The sequence below is a fragment of the Meleagris gallopavo genome, chromosome 11 (genome assembly GCF_000146605.3).
Source record: "Meleagris gallopavo isolate NT-WF06-2002-E0010 breed Aviagen turkey brand Nicholas breeding stock chromosome 11, Turkey_5.1, whole genome shotgun sequence".
NCBI lineage: Eukaryota > Metazoa > Chordata > Aves > Galliformes > Phasianidae > Meleagris > Meleagris gallopavo.
Genome location: NC_015021.2, coordinates 19,516,152 through 19,531,479, shown reverse-complemented (window position 1 = coordinate 19,531,479; position 15,328 = coordinate 19,516,152). Strand labels below are relative to the sequence as shown.

The 15,328-nt window shown below is 37.5% G+C and overlaps 1 protein-coding gene across 2 annotated transcripts in view; it reads left to right on the top strand.

The window, feature by feature from the left end:
• The window catches only part of PRKCI (protein kinase C iota), a 22,792-nt gene extending 10,599 nt beyond the window's left edge, over positions 1 to 12,193 (top strand). For both annotated transcript variants that reach the window (XM_010716929.2, XM_010716930.3), the window contains 13 exons: positions 613 to 753; positions 1,547 to 1,601; positions 2,261 to 2,319; positions 2,758 to 2,934; positions 3,735 to 3,832; positions 4,840 to 4,926; positions 5,543 to 5,678; positions 6,075 to 6,162; positions 7,076 to 7,201; positions 7,304 to 7,383; positions 8,161 to 8,250; positions 8,534 to 8,649; positions 9,685 to 12,193. In XM_010716929.2, the coding sequence (XP_010715231.2) occupies positions 613 to 753; positions 1,547 to 1,601; positions 2,261 to 2,319; positions 2,758 to 2,934; positions 3,735 to 3,832; positions 4,840 to 4,926; positions 5,543 to 5,678; positions 6,075 to 6,162; positions 7,076 to 7,201; positions 7,304 to 7,383; positions 8,161 to 8,250; positions 8,534 to 8,649; positions 9,685 to 9,772 (1,341 nt within the window). In that variant the 3' untranslated portion in view covers positions 9,773 to 12,193. The remainder of the gene's footprint in view (positions 1 to 612; positions 754 to 1,546; positions 1,602 to 2,260; positions 2,320 to 2,757; positions 2,935 to 3,734; positions 3,833 to 4,839; positions 4,927 to 5,542; positions 5,679 to 6,074; positions 6,163 to 7,075; positions 7,202 to 7,303; positions 7,384 to 8,160; positions 8,251 to 8,533; positions 8,650 to 9,684) is intronic.
• The last annotated feature ends 3,135 nt before the right edge of the window (positions 12,194 to 15,328 follow it).

The window sequence follows — 15,328 nt, the reverse complement described above, 5'->3', positions numbered from 1 at the left end:
TTTTACATAAACAATGCTCTGAGAAATCCTCACTGACCTCTTCTTGGTCAAAGGCTGTCAAGGCACCATCCCACTTGCTTTTGTAGGTGCCCTGTGTTCATGGTTCTTTTGAGTTGTGTTACGAGTGTCCTTCAGTGAGTGGTGATCTTCCCATTTCCTGTTAGCTGGTGGTTTAAGTGTGCTGAAGCTTTTGCTTTCCTGCCTTTCTCTCTTCAAATCTAAGGACTCCTCTACCTAAGGATAATGAGACCTAGCAAACTAGCTTGGTCACAGGAGCCTGCTTATTCATCTGCACTGCTTTTGACCTGCGGTTGACTCACGTCTCTCCAGGTCCACTTGCAGCAGAGGAGGCTGGCTGTGCCTGCACCTTTCCATGTAAATGTGCTCTTTCTGATAAGCAGGTGCTGCTTATTGTTCATCTGTAATTTTTGGGCTTTTCTATGTTGTATCTGCCTGTTCTATCTTAAAGTTCTGTCATAGACTTTTCTGGTACAGTAGTAACTTAAGTAGGGGTCTCTCTGATCTCCTATCCTGTGTTCTTCAGTAACAAAAGTGTGACTGAATAGTTATTTAGCTTTGCTTTTAATCACTTTTATTGATTTATCCTTCTAGCGAGCTCACTGTGCCATCTGCAGCGACCGAATATGGGGCCTGGGTCGCCAGGGGTATAAATGCATCAATTGCAAACTCCTTGTTCACAAGAAGTGTCACAAACTGGTCAACTCTGAATGTGGTCGTCATACACTACAACCAGTAAGTAGGGAGGGTTTATCTGGAGAGTTGTCTTTAAAAAGCAATAATAAATGAAAAAAAGGAGCTTGTTTCGTGCTGATGGCTTTCAAAATATGCTCTGCAAACAGTCACAGTAGGTGAAGGTTAAAAAGGTTGTCATTCTTTATGGTGACAAGAAAATAGCAGAAGTGCTTAGCAGTTCAGCAACAAGAAAGTCTTAATTCTTGCATATGTTGTCTATTTCTGTGTCAGATGGTGAAAGGAAAGGTGACAGGTAGTTACATAGTGTTTATCTGTACATGTACGTATGTGCATGAATACATTTCACGTGTTCAGATGTAAATTCTCTGAACATCTGTTAGATTAATTATTGGACTATTTTGTTTGATAGAAAAGGAAGGTGAGGCACAAGAGTTCTGACTTTCTCCCAAGTGATGCAATCATCTTTAGTTCTCAAGTCCCCACGAAAAACAATAGGTAAATACCACTTGTAGCTTCATGTTAAAAGCAGGCAGCTGGAAGTCTTTATTTCATACATTTATTTGGGTAATAAATTGCTATTTGGCTAATAAAATTGCTGAAGTACGAGCAATTTTCTGTCTTGTTTTGCATCTAATCTACTACCTTCTCTCTGTTGTATGAAGTTTTTTTCAGTAGCTTCTAGAAACTTGCTGTAACTCCCATAAAATAGGTAAAATAAGGGCTACAGTGATTCTTTTCATACTCTATGGACTAGAGTTGTAATTATGTGAATTCATCTAAAAAAGATTATATTTCTCAATCTGCTACAAAAAAATGTTGTGCATGTTTGCAGGAACCAATAATGCCTATGGATCCATCATCAGTGCATCCAGATAATGTAGAATCAGGTAAGATCAATACTTCTCTTTGCAGCATGAACGTGGGTTTTAAAATGAAACGGAATAACTTTAAGCAAGTTACTTTAAAAATTCTGTTTTACTTCTTTTCATTGGGCAAGAAAAAGAGGACAGCTGCTGCTGCTTTAAACACTAAGGGGGATTTAAATATAAAAATTCCTATTTCCTGCATGCTGCAGTTTAACAAACTGTTGTAAAGATGAAGAATCTAGGCTGTTACTTACATTTTTCCATCAGTAAGCTGTGTATTTTAAGTGTCCTCATTAAATAAACAAAAAAGCCCTAAACAGAATTACAGAGGAAAAAAATTAAACAGGATTTCCTGGTGTTTCAATTTTAGCATAGACAATGATCTGTTCAACAACAACAACAAGTGCTATTTTGCACAAGATACAGTATGTCAAGAATGGTCTAAATAGCTTTCCAAATAGAATCACAACTTTATATTAGCCATAACAGTTGTTATTGCAGTATTGCAAAAAAGAATGATTTTCGGTAGCTTAAAAATAACAAAAAAAAAACAGTTTTGAATGCTGATAATACATACACTTAAACTGTTTCTCCTTGATTCAGCTACTGAGTGGAAATTTTGAAGAGAAAGCAAATAGCATTGTGTTCCATAGATCTAATTGTTTTCCTTGCATCTCTAGTGATTCCATATAATCCATCAAGTCATGAGAGCTTAGATCATGTTGGTGAAGAAAAAGAGGTAAAGTGTCTTAACCATGCTAATTGTATTCAGAGATCTTCAACCCTGTCACTCTTTATTTTATTGTCTTAGTAATTTAACTCATCACAGAATGAAAGCTAGTACATAGAACATGTTTTTGCTCACTCAGTGGTTGCATGTGTGTCTTTCAAACTGATTTTTTAAAAAGTTGGGTTGAGATGTGCTTTGATTTAGAAAGTGTTCCAAATTCTTCCAGTTTGATTGGTTCTTCATCTGCCAGTGTTTCTTCTACCTTCTTCCTTTTCCCTTCTGTTCCTTTTCCGGCAGTGCTGTTTAAGATTAGCAAGTGTTAATTGAATCACTTATGTATTTATTGTGCTATTCTGTTTGAAGTGCTAACTTTCTTTAAAGAACAGCAACAACAGTAGTTAAAATTGACCAGCCTGCTTGTGAATTCAGAAGTGTCTCTATCTGTAGGCAATGGGCATAAGAGAAAGTGGCAAAGCTTCTTCCAGTCTGGGTCTTCAGGATTTTGATTTGCTGCGAGTTATAGGAAGAGGCAGTTATGCCAAAGTACTGCTTGTTCGATTGAAGAAAACAGAACGCATTTATGCAATGAAGGTGGTGAAGAAAGAACTCGTCAATGATGATGAGGTAGGCAAGCTTTTAGTTATAACTCAGCCAACTCTTTTGAACAGCCTTAATACCTGTTACAAAGGGGAAGCCAGACATCTGAGTCTGCATCGTGAATTAAAACCTATGCATTAAACATTCAGCTACTTGAAAATGCATTACAAGAAGTTCCCAAGACAGATGACTGCTTTTGAGGTGTTCGTTGACAGCTTCGTAGTTTACAGCAGTCATCCTGTGCTAGTGGTTTTTGTCAGGAGCCCCATTGCTTCAATCAATGTCGCTGTTGTAATTGGTACCATCTACAGCACTACTCATGCAGGAATCACTTAATAAGCTTCCCTTGCCTCCTTATTTTGGAGAAGTATTCCATATTTTTCCTATTACTTTTGCTTGCTGAGCTGAAAAAGGAGGTGGAGTCTACTTTTCATTTGTTCACATCTGTGGGGGTTTTTGTTTTTTGTCACAAAGGAGAACCTCACACTTTATTTGCTCTTTAAATCAGGCATCCACATTTACAGATTGGCTGTAGCATACACAGTGATTTGTGCAAATTTGCTACCATTTGCAGTCAACTGTTAGATTCCTCTTGCTGCTGAAGATTTCATTCATGGTTCTTTAGGGTATTCTGTAAAGATTTGACAGACTGTGATTTGCTATTCAAGAGCTTTTACATTTTATTCCAGTTCTGGCATTCATTTCACCCACCTTTCTTGCGACTTCTTACATTCATCAGCACCAGTTTATCCTTATGCTAATTGTCATTAATACTTGCCCTACAAAGTACAACAATACTTATCTGAATGTTGCTTTTTTTAAAATAGGATATTGATTGGGTTCAGACAGAGAAACATGTCTTTGAACAGGCTTCAAATCATCCTTTCCTTGTTGGACTGCACTCTTGCTTCCAGACAGAAAGCAGGTAAAGGAGATGATAATAGTCTTTTCTTCAAGAAATATTTCATACCGTTAGGCACATCTGAAGCCTATTTAAATGATTAAGTGTTAGATAGGTAGTGAAAGTCAATGTGCTGTAAATCACTGTAGCATTTTGTGAACAAAAAGCCGCATTTATCGTCTGAGCTTTCAGATTGGAAACATGCAGAAATGTGTGGAACTCTGGGTGTTATGATAAGGATGCTAGAAAGAAAGAGAAGCAACTAGCAGGGGAAAAAATGTGCTTGAGAGTTTGAGGTAGAAGACCCAATCTAGAGAGGGAGCAAAAAAAAAAAAAGGATTTAAGGGAGGTGAAATCAGAAGTACAGAAAGGTAAGGAAATGGATCTCAGGTTTGCCTAGACTCCTTGATGACAAGTCAGGATTTGGAAAATTGTGCCTTAATTTAAGATGGGAAACAGTGGAAGAGAGATGAAAAAAATGATTTTTGTGTCTATATGTAGAAGACATTACAATATTACTATTCTATATAGTAATAATTTTCAGTACAAATAAAATATTGTGTACTTAAACAGTATCCTTGCAGTAGCGAAAGGTGGCAAACTGATAGAGTTAAGTGAGAAGAGTATTTGAAGGGTAATAATATTAACTATAAGCAAATGAGATCACGAGGATCATGAAGGAAAATGGGGAAAAAAAAAGTGTATGTTCTGCCATGTACACAGAAACTATGTTAGACTATCCATATAGACACATGTAAAAATACAGAGTAGTAGTTGTAATGGATTAAGGATGTGGGAAGGATTCCTTTGCTTTCCTTTAGCAATAAACAAGCTACCTCGTGAAACTTTGTATTCTTGATTTTTAACTTTGGGAGTTCATTCAAAGGTGAACCACTCATGTTGCCAGAGAGATGGGAGAAGTTAAATTGACATTGCCCAGGAAAGACCTGCAACACTGCAAATATTCAGTCGATAAGAAAGTTTTTCAGCCTTGTATACAATCATTTGTGATACACTCTTGTGTGTTTCAGGTTATTCTTTGTTATAGAGTATGTAAATGGAGGAGATCTGATGTTTCACATGCAGAGACAGAGAAAACTGCCAGAAGAGCATGCCAGGTATGTCTATCAGAACAGTTGGATTTCTGGCACAGTGCAGTAGTGCAGATTATGGTGGTGAACTAGCAAACCCTTTCCAGATGTTTCACATTTCTGAAATCCTTAACTGCATTCTCATTTTAGTGCTGCAAGCTACAGTATCTTTGTTTCAACGAGGAGCTGCAATAGGAAGCACTAACAAATTTCTTGTATTATTGCATTACACTTGATGACTGCAGTCCACTTCTGATTTTTTTATGGAAAAACTGTTCTGTGGTATTTTTTTACCTGATGATATTAATATGTTTCTGCTAGAACCACCATGGCCTGCTGTCTAGACAAATGCTGAGTTCTTGTTGCGTGTGTTTTGTTTCAGGTTGTGAGTTGAAAGAGTTGATATCAGTAGACATGAATATTATTAGGAAAAAATAATTAAGTGACTGTGGGTAGAAGTGACTGTATGATCATAACCAACTTATCTGTCTCCCTGGTTAAAAATTACAATAGAATAGATAGGGCTCAATTTAAAAAGTATTGTACCACCAAGACTGTTTTTGTGGTCTGGAGTGTTTTGTTGTTTTTTTTTTTAATTAGTCTGTTTGACTGCTTGGGTAATCAGTATATCTTACTATTCTAGGTTTTATTCTGCCGAAATCAGCCTTGCGTTGAATTATTTACATGAACGAGGGATAATCTACAGAGATTTAAAACTAGATAATGTGCTACTAGATTCTGAAGGACATATTAAACTCACAGATTATGGCATGTGCAAGGTAAGCTGTAGTTTCTTCCTAAATAGTAAAAGCAACAATTAAGAAATTGTCATAAATTAAAAGAAGCAGAGACTTGAAAAGGTGAAACTTCTGACTGTTTCTTTATACATGTGAACCATTCCACAGCATCTCACTTATTTCCACTTGCATGTTATTGGAGATGTTATGGAGCTGACAAGCTAAAAGGTTAAAAAAAAACCTGTTGTCAGTGGGTACAAGCCATCCTCATGAAATGTCAGCTGCATCCTACTTTTGTGTAGCAAATAATATGTCCCAGCCTGGAATTCAGAGGGATTTTTGTTTTGAGACTGACAGGAGGCAAATAAAAGTTTTAGAAAGTATGTGGTGGGAGAGGGTTGCACACAGCTTGTTTTGACAGTGATGATGTTTGTTTAGGAAGGGCTGAGGCCTGGCGATACAACAAGCACGTTCTGTGGAACTCCAAACTATATTGCTCCTGAAATTCTTCGAGGAGAAGATTACGGTAATTTGAACTTTTCACTACTACCATGTAACTATCTGTAACTTTCAGCTAATTTCAACTTCTCACTCAAGTTGATCAGTGGTGGGATTCTATCAGACGTCATCCATCTGAGTTAGCGTGGTGTGAATGGACCCTTCAAAGGGAGGGCTGAAAATATCACAACAAACAAATAAGATATCCCACCTTCTGCTCTCTGATCTTGTTTTTACCAGTCTTAAAGAATAGCATGGGTCTTCTGAATTAATTATTGTTTATAACCATTTTTTATACTCCTAAAGATACGCTTGCTTGCCTTGACTTGTGTTCACTTTTGGACCTTTGTATTTGGCAGCAGTGATAGTAATACATGTACTGCAAAGAGCTTAGGTAAGGAACGTCCCTTTCACAAACTTCAGTGTTTAAAAATTGAAAATGTCTATGCAAACACTTGCTGAAGAAGTCCACAAGATTTCCTTCCTTTCACAAGCAAGTTTTATAGAATAAGCAGTCTCAGTCTAGCTGCTGAATTCTTTTCTTTAGCACTGCATAATAGAATAAGGACTGTCTTGCTGCTATTAAGAATAATGTACTTCCTTCTTGTCATTTCCCAGATAACATACTACTGATTAGCAATGACTAAGCCTGTGTGTAATCTAAGACTTTGTTAAGATTATGACATCACCCTTTAAAGTTTTTGCATTTCCTCTTTGTACAGAATTTCCTTCTACCCTGCATATAACAAACCAAGTAATGTCTGTTTACAGCTGTTACCTCTCCTTTATTTGTTGGTCCATAGAAAACCAGATATTCGGGCTATCAATACTTACATTTTTTAAAACTAATTCTTCCCCAAACTTTTCTAGGACTAAAGCAAGACTTGTTTTTATTTCTGCTCTAGAATTTCTTTATCAATATTTTCTCTTGTGAATTCCAGGCTTCAGTGTAGACTGGTGGGCGCTTGGTGTACTTATGTTTGAAATGATGGCAGGCAGGTCGCCGTTTGATATTGTCGGAAGTTCTGACAATCCTGATCAGAACACAGAAGACTATCTTTTTCAAGGTAAGTACCATGAGTGTTCATGTACTTCAGCACTTTGTTTCTACTCAGCTGTAGTCTAACTTTAAAGATGCAAAAGCTGATATAAATACTGGTTTCTTGCAGTGATTTTGGAAAAGCAGATCCGAATTCCTCGATCCCTTTCTGTTAAAGCAGCGGGTGTTCTGAAGAGTTTCCTTAATAAGGTAGGAAGGCTGTGGACTAATTGATGTGGAGCAGATCTACCTTAGCTGCTGTACATAGAAAAAAAAGTACAAAAGGTGTAATCCTGTAACATTTTAACAGGGCTGGGAAACTCATTTGAAATATTTGTCTTTGAATCTGAGGCTTTAGATTATTATTCTAGGGTTGGAAGTAAAACTTCAAACTAAAAGGTTTAGAAATGTTCTAAATAATTTCTTTAACTTGGAAAATTGAACAAGCTTAGCAGATTGTCTGGGTACCTAAAGATGTCTGTAGCTTATTTGTGATAGTGTGACATTATAAACAACCAGAGAAGCTCTTTCCCTTGTATAAGGGACTTGTCAGAGCTGTCCTCTAAAGTTGACTCATTTCCTTCTTTCTGTTTCTACCGAGAGCATAGTGTTACGGCCTCCTAGTGGAGAGAAGTGTTATAATAATCTTTCAGCTGTATTTATCAGTAGCTTGCAGTTATTGTCTCTAATCAACTTGGCATAGGCGAGCTGCCTGTTGAGGAGGAAGAATCAAATTTGCTTGCTTTGAAACGTTTAAAGCCACTAGAATAAAAATGAGTAAAGATGGGGTGGTTGTTTAAATATTATTCAAGTTTGGACTTCTATATATTCACATCTGTTTCAAAAGTAAATTGGAGCATTTTACAAAATAAATAACACTAACTTAGTTCTTCAGTGCACCTCTAACAGAACTCATAACAGTTCATAATTTCTCAGAGAATTCATAACATTGCCATGGCACTCACTTAGAAATATTTTCTTCCACAGGATCCAAAGGAGCGGTTAGGCTGCCACCCTCAGACAGGATTTGCAGATATCCAAGGACATCCATTTTTTCGCAATGTCGATTGGGATCTGGTATGTGAATGCCTGTTGGACTCTTCTTTGTGTACAGCAGGGATGTGACAACATTTTGATTGTGAGAGATGCCACAAAACTTCAAAACCATGACAAACCTTAAGTTCCTGACTGGCATACCACAATCGTAATACAGAACCTCTAACTCTTTTATGTACAATGAGTACAGTAGAGTATTTTAGAAAGCATATGGGATGAATTTGAGAGTAACTTCTAGCCTCGTTTAAAATAATTCTGTACATTGTAATTCATTCTTGATGTCACTAAGTGCGTTTATTCTTAGATGGAGCAAAAGCAAGTGGTGCCTCCATTTAAGCCAAATATATCTGGAGAATTTGGTCTGGATAACTTTGATTCCCAATTCACCAATGAACCTGTGCAGCTCACTCCAGATGATGAGTAAGTAATGCAGAAGTTAAGATGTTCTAATAAATGAGTGAAGGAGATAAATTCATCAGTTGGTTGTATTTGTAGTACAGTCTGCTGTCTCCTCCTTCTAGGCTTGGTGTGTGGATGGGTTAAATATAGTGCTATGGCATGATGTAAAAAAAATCTGTGATCAGTGGGAAAGAATTCTAGTTTGGAGAAGGATGATTAAGTGTTATTTTACAAATTTTAGTGGTGTCACTTGCAAGGAATGAATGTGTGAAGGAAAAGACCTGGTTTTGACACGTGGTTTATTTCTGTGTTATGCTAAGAGGTGATATTTCCGGAATGTTGGATTTAGATTGGATTTATCTTGGATACTCTGGACAAGAAAAGGTGCTTTGTTTGGATATTTTCAATTGTTAGTAATCAAGTGAGTTTATCCTGACTGAAAAGCCTTGATATAATGCTTGATAATGTTTTGGTTTTGGCAGTGGGTTTTGTGGTATCTTGCCTGAGTGTCCTGATTTGGGATTGTATAGGAAGTGCTTTTCTGTCCTGACTGAACCACTACCATACATGATCTGTAGGTTTTGTACTGGGTTCTGTGTAACGTGAATGTTTATTTGTAAGCAGAAACAGCAAGTGTTAAATGTTACCTATGCACCTTAGTTAAGTCTGAAATCCAACTTCCTTCTTTATCCCTGTGTTAGTGCATAATACATAAGTCAGTTAGGGAACTTAGTAATGCAAGAACAGCGTCACATCCCAGTGTTTTCAGTTCCTTTTAAAAACTGGATGTTTTGGAAAAGCTTCTAAAGTGTTTTGTGGGAGAACTCGTACTTGTGAGCTGCCAAATTGCTGTTCCTGAGGGGTGGTGTGTTTGTTGCTGTTACAGGGCCTAGAACAAAACAGTATTAACTGTAAGGAAAGGGAGGCACAAAAGAGAGAAGGGAATGTTTTCAATTGCAGTCTATTGTACAGGTCTAAATGGTAAAAAACAAACTGCCAGCTGATACTACTGACTTTTAATCGTGCTAAATTAACAACTGTTTTTAATCTTAACAGTGATATTGTGAAGAAGATTGACCAGTCTGAATTTGAAGGCTTTGAATACATAAATCCTCTTTTGATGTCAGCTGAGGAATGCGTCTGAATTCTTCATTTCTGGACTGTGCCAGCTGTTACTCTGTTTTTTCTGCATGGATAAAGATCTCTTCATTTGGATGCACTAGCATAAAATGAGTAACTAATCATCATACCATTGCCACCGAGTGTGAATTACTCACAAATTTTTTTCTTGTATCAGTTATCACCTGGGGCAATTGTTATGCTGAACCTTGGGCTGCCAGGATACTTAAAATGTAAATTTTCAAGAAGTCTTGCCAAACTTGAAGTTGGTCTCTGGGGTTCCTGACTGAACAATGGGATCTGGCTGTATAACCTGCCAATACAGCCTTCTGATAAAGGAAAGTTGTTTTACTACTTTAAGAATTCAAATTGCATCAGAGGACAGAATGAAATATCACTAAAGGAATTCTACTATTCCAGCGAGACAAGTAAGATCTCATGACTTGTAGTTCTAAATCTAAATATGATTTCCTTGTTCTCCTTAGATATAGAAGTTACAGCTATATTATTGCCCTTAATGACAGTGAGGAAGGCAGAATAGGTCAAGAATTGGCTGTTCTCATAAGGTACGTTGATCCATCCTAAAGGTGGTGTTTAACTCAGTATTAGTCAGGCTTCACTCTGAAATGATACAGGGGGAAGTGTACACAGTCTGATACAGAGTGCCTTTCTGAGCCTTTCCCTTTCAGTGAGGGATGTGGATGGTACAAGTGGAATTCAGTCAATACTTTTACGAATTAAAATCTGCAGAGTGGAATTCAGCAGGAATGGGCAGCTAAAACTGACAAATGTAGGACCTCATGCTATTATTTATTGCTTTTACAATTTCTGTCTTACTGTATCAGAACTGCATGCGTTACAGCTATGGCCTAGGTAAGGGCATTGTTTTACCATTTTTCCTTTTTTAATTATTATTATTATTAAATCTTACTGCCATACTGATGGAAATGCATTCCACGTTGCCAGTGGAAAAGGCACATCTAGAAAAAAATAGGTGCTGTCCACAGTGACTTCCTTAATTTTTCCATTTATAGTAGTAATTTGTAATAACAAACAAACCTTCAGTGTTGGTAGTAGACTCAAAGCTAATAGTAAAGCAATTACAATAAATAGAACAGTTCAAACTGGGACTTTCGGGAGGTATGATTATTACATTTCATGTTAGCAAACAGTGTAATATACAGCACAGCTAATTCTTATTTTTAATATTTGGGAAATAGCTTTGAATGTCTTAGGCTGAAGAAATGCCAAATGTACCACTTTTTATTTTTGGGGAAAAGGGATTAAGAGACATTGAAGAAAAGAACCTGTATTTGTATAAATAAGAGCTGTAAGTCAACTTAGTGTTACTTAAAGCAGACTTACGTGTCTGTAAATGCAAGTTAGCAAACCTTTTAGTAAGCTCTCTGTTTAGTCAGTGTCTCAGTGAAAATCCTTGTGTGGTAAAACTGTAAATTCACAGCATGAATCTTCAAGTGTACGTTTTTTTCACTTATATGTTAGCTTCAAGGGGAGAGACTGCACAAGCACAGTAGTTCATAGTGTGCTGCTTAGTATGTACTTTTCTATGGAAAGTGAGCAGGAACCAAAATATTGGGCTGAATTTTTCGAAACTGGGAATTAACTGGGGGGGGACCTCCGTTCCAGGGAAGCGTTACACTTCTGCACTGTTGAAAGTTGGGTTCTCTTGGCTTCAAGTTGTATGCTTTCCTATGTAAAATATCAGAGAAAATCTACTTTTAAAGAGCAGCTGATAACTTTAACACTGTTATTTCATGTGAAATGAAACTGCTTGCATCCAGCTATAATTTTAAGTGTTTGACACTCATGTGACTAGTTAAGACATTGGAACTTAATTTGGTAGTAAACTTTGAAGTTACTTAAAGCATGCAAGAAAAGCCTTCTCTGTACAGTTCCTTAATTTCATGTACAATATCAAGCAAAATAGCTTTACGTAGGGAAGGGCATTCCTGCTGTTCATCACAGAAGAGCACTGTCTTTTGTGCTCAAAGCAAAACTTTTTATAGATAATGTCACAGAAAATATACTTTTTCTATTTAGACATCTAACTATTGCCACTGAGATAAATATCTTTAATGACTGTACGTCCATTGTTAAACTTTAATTTTCTCCTAAGTGCCATGGTATTAAGTTATTTTTCATTGTGGAGCATGATAGCAACTTTTGTATGTATTCAGAAGGGATATGGCATGTAAACAGTTGGGTAGGCTTTGAATTTTGAAGAAAGTGTCTGCATCAGAAGTGTGGTGTATTTATGTGGAGCTGACCCTTTTGTATGCGAATTAGGTTCTTATGGGTGCTCTGCTCGTTCATATTGTCTCCACTACTTTCTTGTTTCGTATGGAATATAGTCTTGAACATTGTTGTGTAATCATTCTCTTTACTTGTGCACAATTTTTACTTCAAATAAAACATTTGTTTAGGACGCTGTGTATTAATCTCAAAAAAAATACTGCTACAAAACACTGGGATTTGTTTGGGATCTTCAGATGACCCTTAAGCATCCAGGGAGGGAGTACAACAACAACCTTCACAAAAAGAATGTAAAATGCAATTCCAGCACGTTTAACTGAGGGTATCTTTCAGCTGGAGCTCCTGTGCTATCACTGCAGCTGCTGGGAATTGGCAGTTAGAGCAGTTCTCTCATCCATTGCATTTATGTTGCACAGTTTCTTTTGTTTCTTTCATGACTCCCCCCATCATACTCTCTCAAGTCTCCAACTGAGGGCAAGGGCACTTACCTCATACCCTGTTACAGATGCAGTATTTTAATATATCTATATTTTAAGATCTTTGTGTCGTATTTTGAAAGACATTTCCTCTTGCAGTCTGGCTTGTTATTAACAGTATATATCAGCAGTCCTAGACAAGTGCTACAGATGGTTGCATATCTTAAATGCTTGACCTCCCCCCACGCATGCTTCTTGTTTCTGTTCAGTTTGCTGGCCAACTGCTCTCTGCTCAGTCTGAGCAATTGTTTATGTTAAAGATGCTCTATAAAAGAAATTAGGAGCTTCCGCCATCTATATGTCCTTGAAAAATGCTAAACATACATCCTGACTTCACGAGTGACATAGTAAGCAGTTTAAGCAAGAAATGTATCTGAAATTATCATGGTGTGTTCCTGAAAAGAGGGATTTGAGGGTTGGAGGCTCTTTCAAAAGAAGGGAATTTTACCACATTTTGTATTTCCTTGAAGAGTTCAGTTAGTGTGTTTCACTGTTCTTTGTTCTTTTCTGCTTGTGATGCAGTTGTTTAAAGGATTGATCTGCGCTTAGAAATACAGATTAATTGTCTCACTTGCTCTTCTTCCTAGTGTGTGAGTGGAAGAGCTATCAAGCCAAGAGACAGCCAAGAGTGGCCTGCACAACCTAAAGGTATATGTGCAAGGAGAACAGGGTTAGTTTTGGGGGGGTTTTCTTTCTTTCTTTTTTTTTTTTTTGAAGCATACTTAGCGAAGGTGCTGTTTGTGAATTACATTTTAAGACAGCCTTAGATGTTAATTTTGTAAGTTTCCAAGTAATTTGACAATTCAGAAATAAAAGCAGGATCCCTCCTATGCTATGCTGTTGCAATTTGCTATGCAAGGGTCTGTACTGCAGGTTTCAGTTACGCAGTACCTTTTGGAACAGCTTTGCCTGGTCTGCCATAAAAGTTGTAGGTGGAGGTAACATCTTTTGGACAACCTTCTACCTACAAACTTTGGCTCACAGTGCCTGATTATTTTAGCTCTATAGCAGCGTCATCATTACAGCACAATGGTTACCGCTGTGGTTTGCAACTTGAGAAATATGCAGAACTTTTTAAAACCCAAATTAAATGACGATACTGAATCTCTAAGCTTCCAGGATTAGGATACAGAATTTCTAAGCTAGCAGGACTAATAGAAGGTGTAATATTCACCTACATATGTTGCTGCCTTTACGTTCGTTCTAGCTATGGTGTTATAAGTCTTGCACGTTCCTGAGTAAATTTGAAGTGGAAATATGACATAGCATATCTCAGTGGTTGGCATTTGCAGATAATTTCTATGATCAGATCCTAAATTCTAGAGGCTAGAGAAGATAGGAATGTCCAGAACGTCTGAACAATTGCAGCTGGTCCATGAAGCTGGTAGATTTTCTTCTTATTTGTGTCCCTTAAGCTTGTATATGCTTCATGAATAAGTACAGGGGATAGGAGGAAATGTTCTTCAGAAACGTGCTTACTTTTCCAGTTATTAACCCACCCTCAAACATTTTATTGCAGAAGAAAAAAGAATTGAAACCAAACTGAGGTGGAATGACCAGTATTTATTAATTACTGTGTGCTGCTGATTAGTTCAAGTGCCGTAAGCTGCAGAGATGAGCCAGGAGTTGGTTTATGGTCCAGCATCATGAAATTTCCTTAGAAGCACAAACCTTACTTGCACTGAATCTCAAATGGCTGGAAAGTGCAGAGCAGCAGTCCTGATGGTCTCCCAGTTCACATAACTCACATAATGCACAGAGGCTGGTGGTTTGAGATGTAAAAAGGGTTCAGCTGTGGTTCTGCTGCTACAAATGAGTTATGCAGACTAAGTCTGGCAAAAGGATCTAGAAAGCAGTAGGGTAAATGTAAGTAAGGAAAAATGCACTTCCCATAATGGTAATAGCTGTTATGATAAATGCTCCCTGAGGAAGGGCTGAGTCAATCTTTAGTGATTTACAATAAAGATAGAGAAACAAAATGAGGATGGAAGAAGCCAAATAGTAGGATATTAAAGGGAAGAAAATTAATTTCTCCAATAATTTTATTCTTCCCTGTGATTAAATGTTGGTTTCAGTTTTTGGGAAGCATTTATCTTTTCTTTGGCCTTTAGGGAGTGGAAGGAATTTATGCCTTCCCTTCCTTTTCCATTTTCTCTATCCGTGAAAAGAGAAGTTATGTTTTCCTATAGGCGTTGTATGAAATACCTCCTTTAAGTAGTGCTGGAAAGCACGCTTAATTCCAAGTGTCTTGGAGGTTCACATCCTGCAAGAAAGTTAAGGTTTCTGTTCAATCCCCCTTTGTTTTGTGGAAAAGCCTTGTGTTTGCCTGAGGGTCCTGCAACATGGCAGCAGTGAAACCATGATCCCCGTTATAATGACGCTTTGCACTGAATATAAAAATTGAGGTCATGCTCTATTTCAGATTTACGATTCCTTCATCTCTACCCAAGTTCTTTAATAACAGAAGGGTCAAATGCTTTTCTCTAAGCTCTAAAAAATAAAGGTAACTGTTACTGTCTTTATGATCACAGCATTACGGTTAAAAGCCTGGGCACAGCTGTTTATACAGTTTTTCTAAACCCTATTCTCCTCTTTATACTGCCAGCAGTTTATTATTTTCGCCATATAAAGCACCAGGGGTCCCCCAGCCTGCACTCGCAGCTGAGGGAACAGCTGCAGGTAGGCACTAACTTCTAAGGTTAACATCAAAGGCAAAACCTGCAAACAAAACGTCTCAGGCCAAGGCAGCGCTTTGTGCGTCTGGCAGAAGCACTGCGCGTAGCTTTTAACACGTGAAAAGAGCACTGCGGTCCTTTCCGTACGCGGGGAGC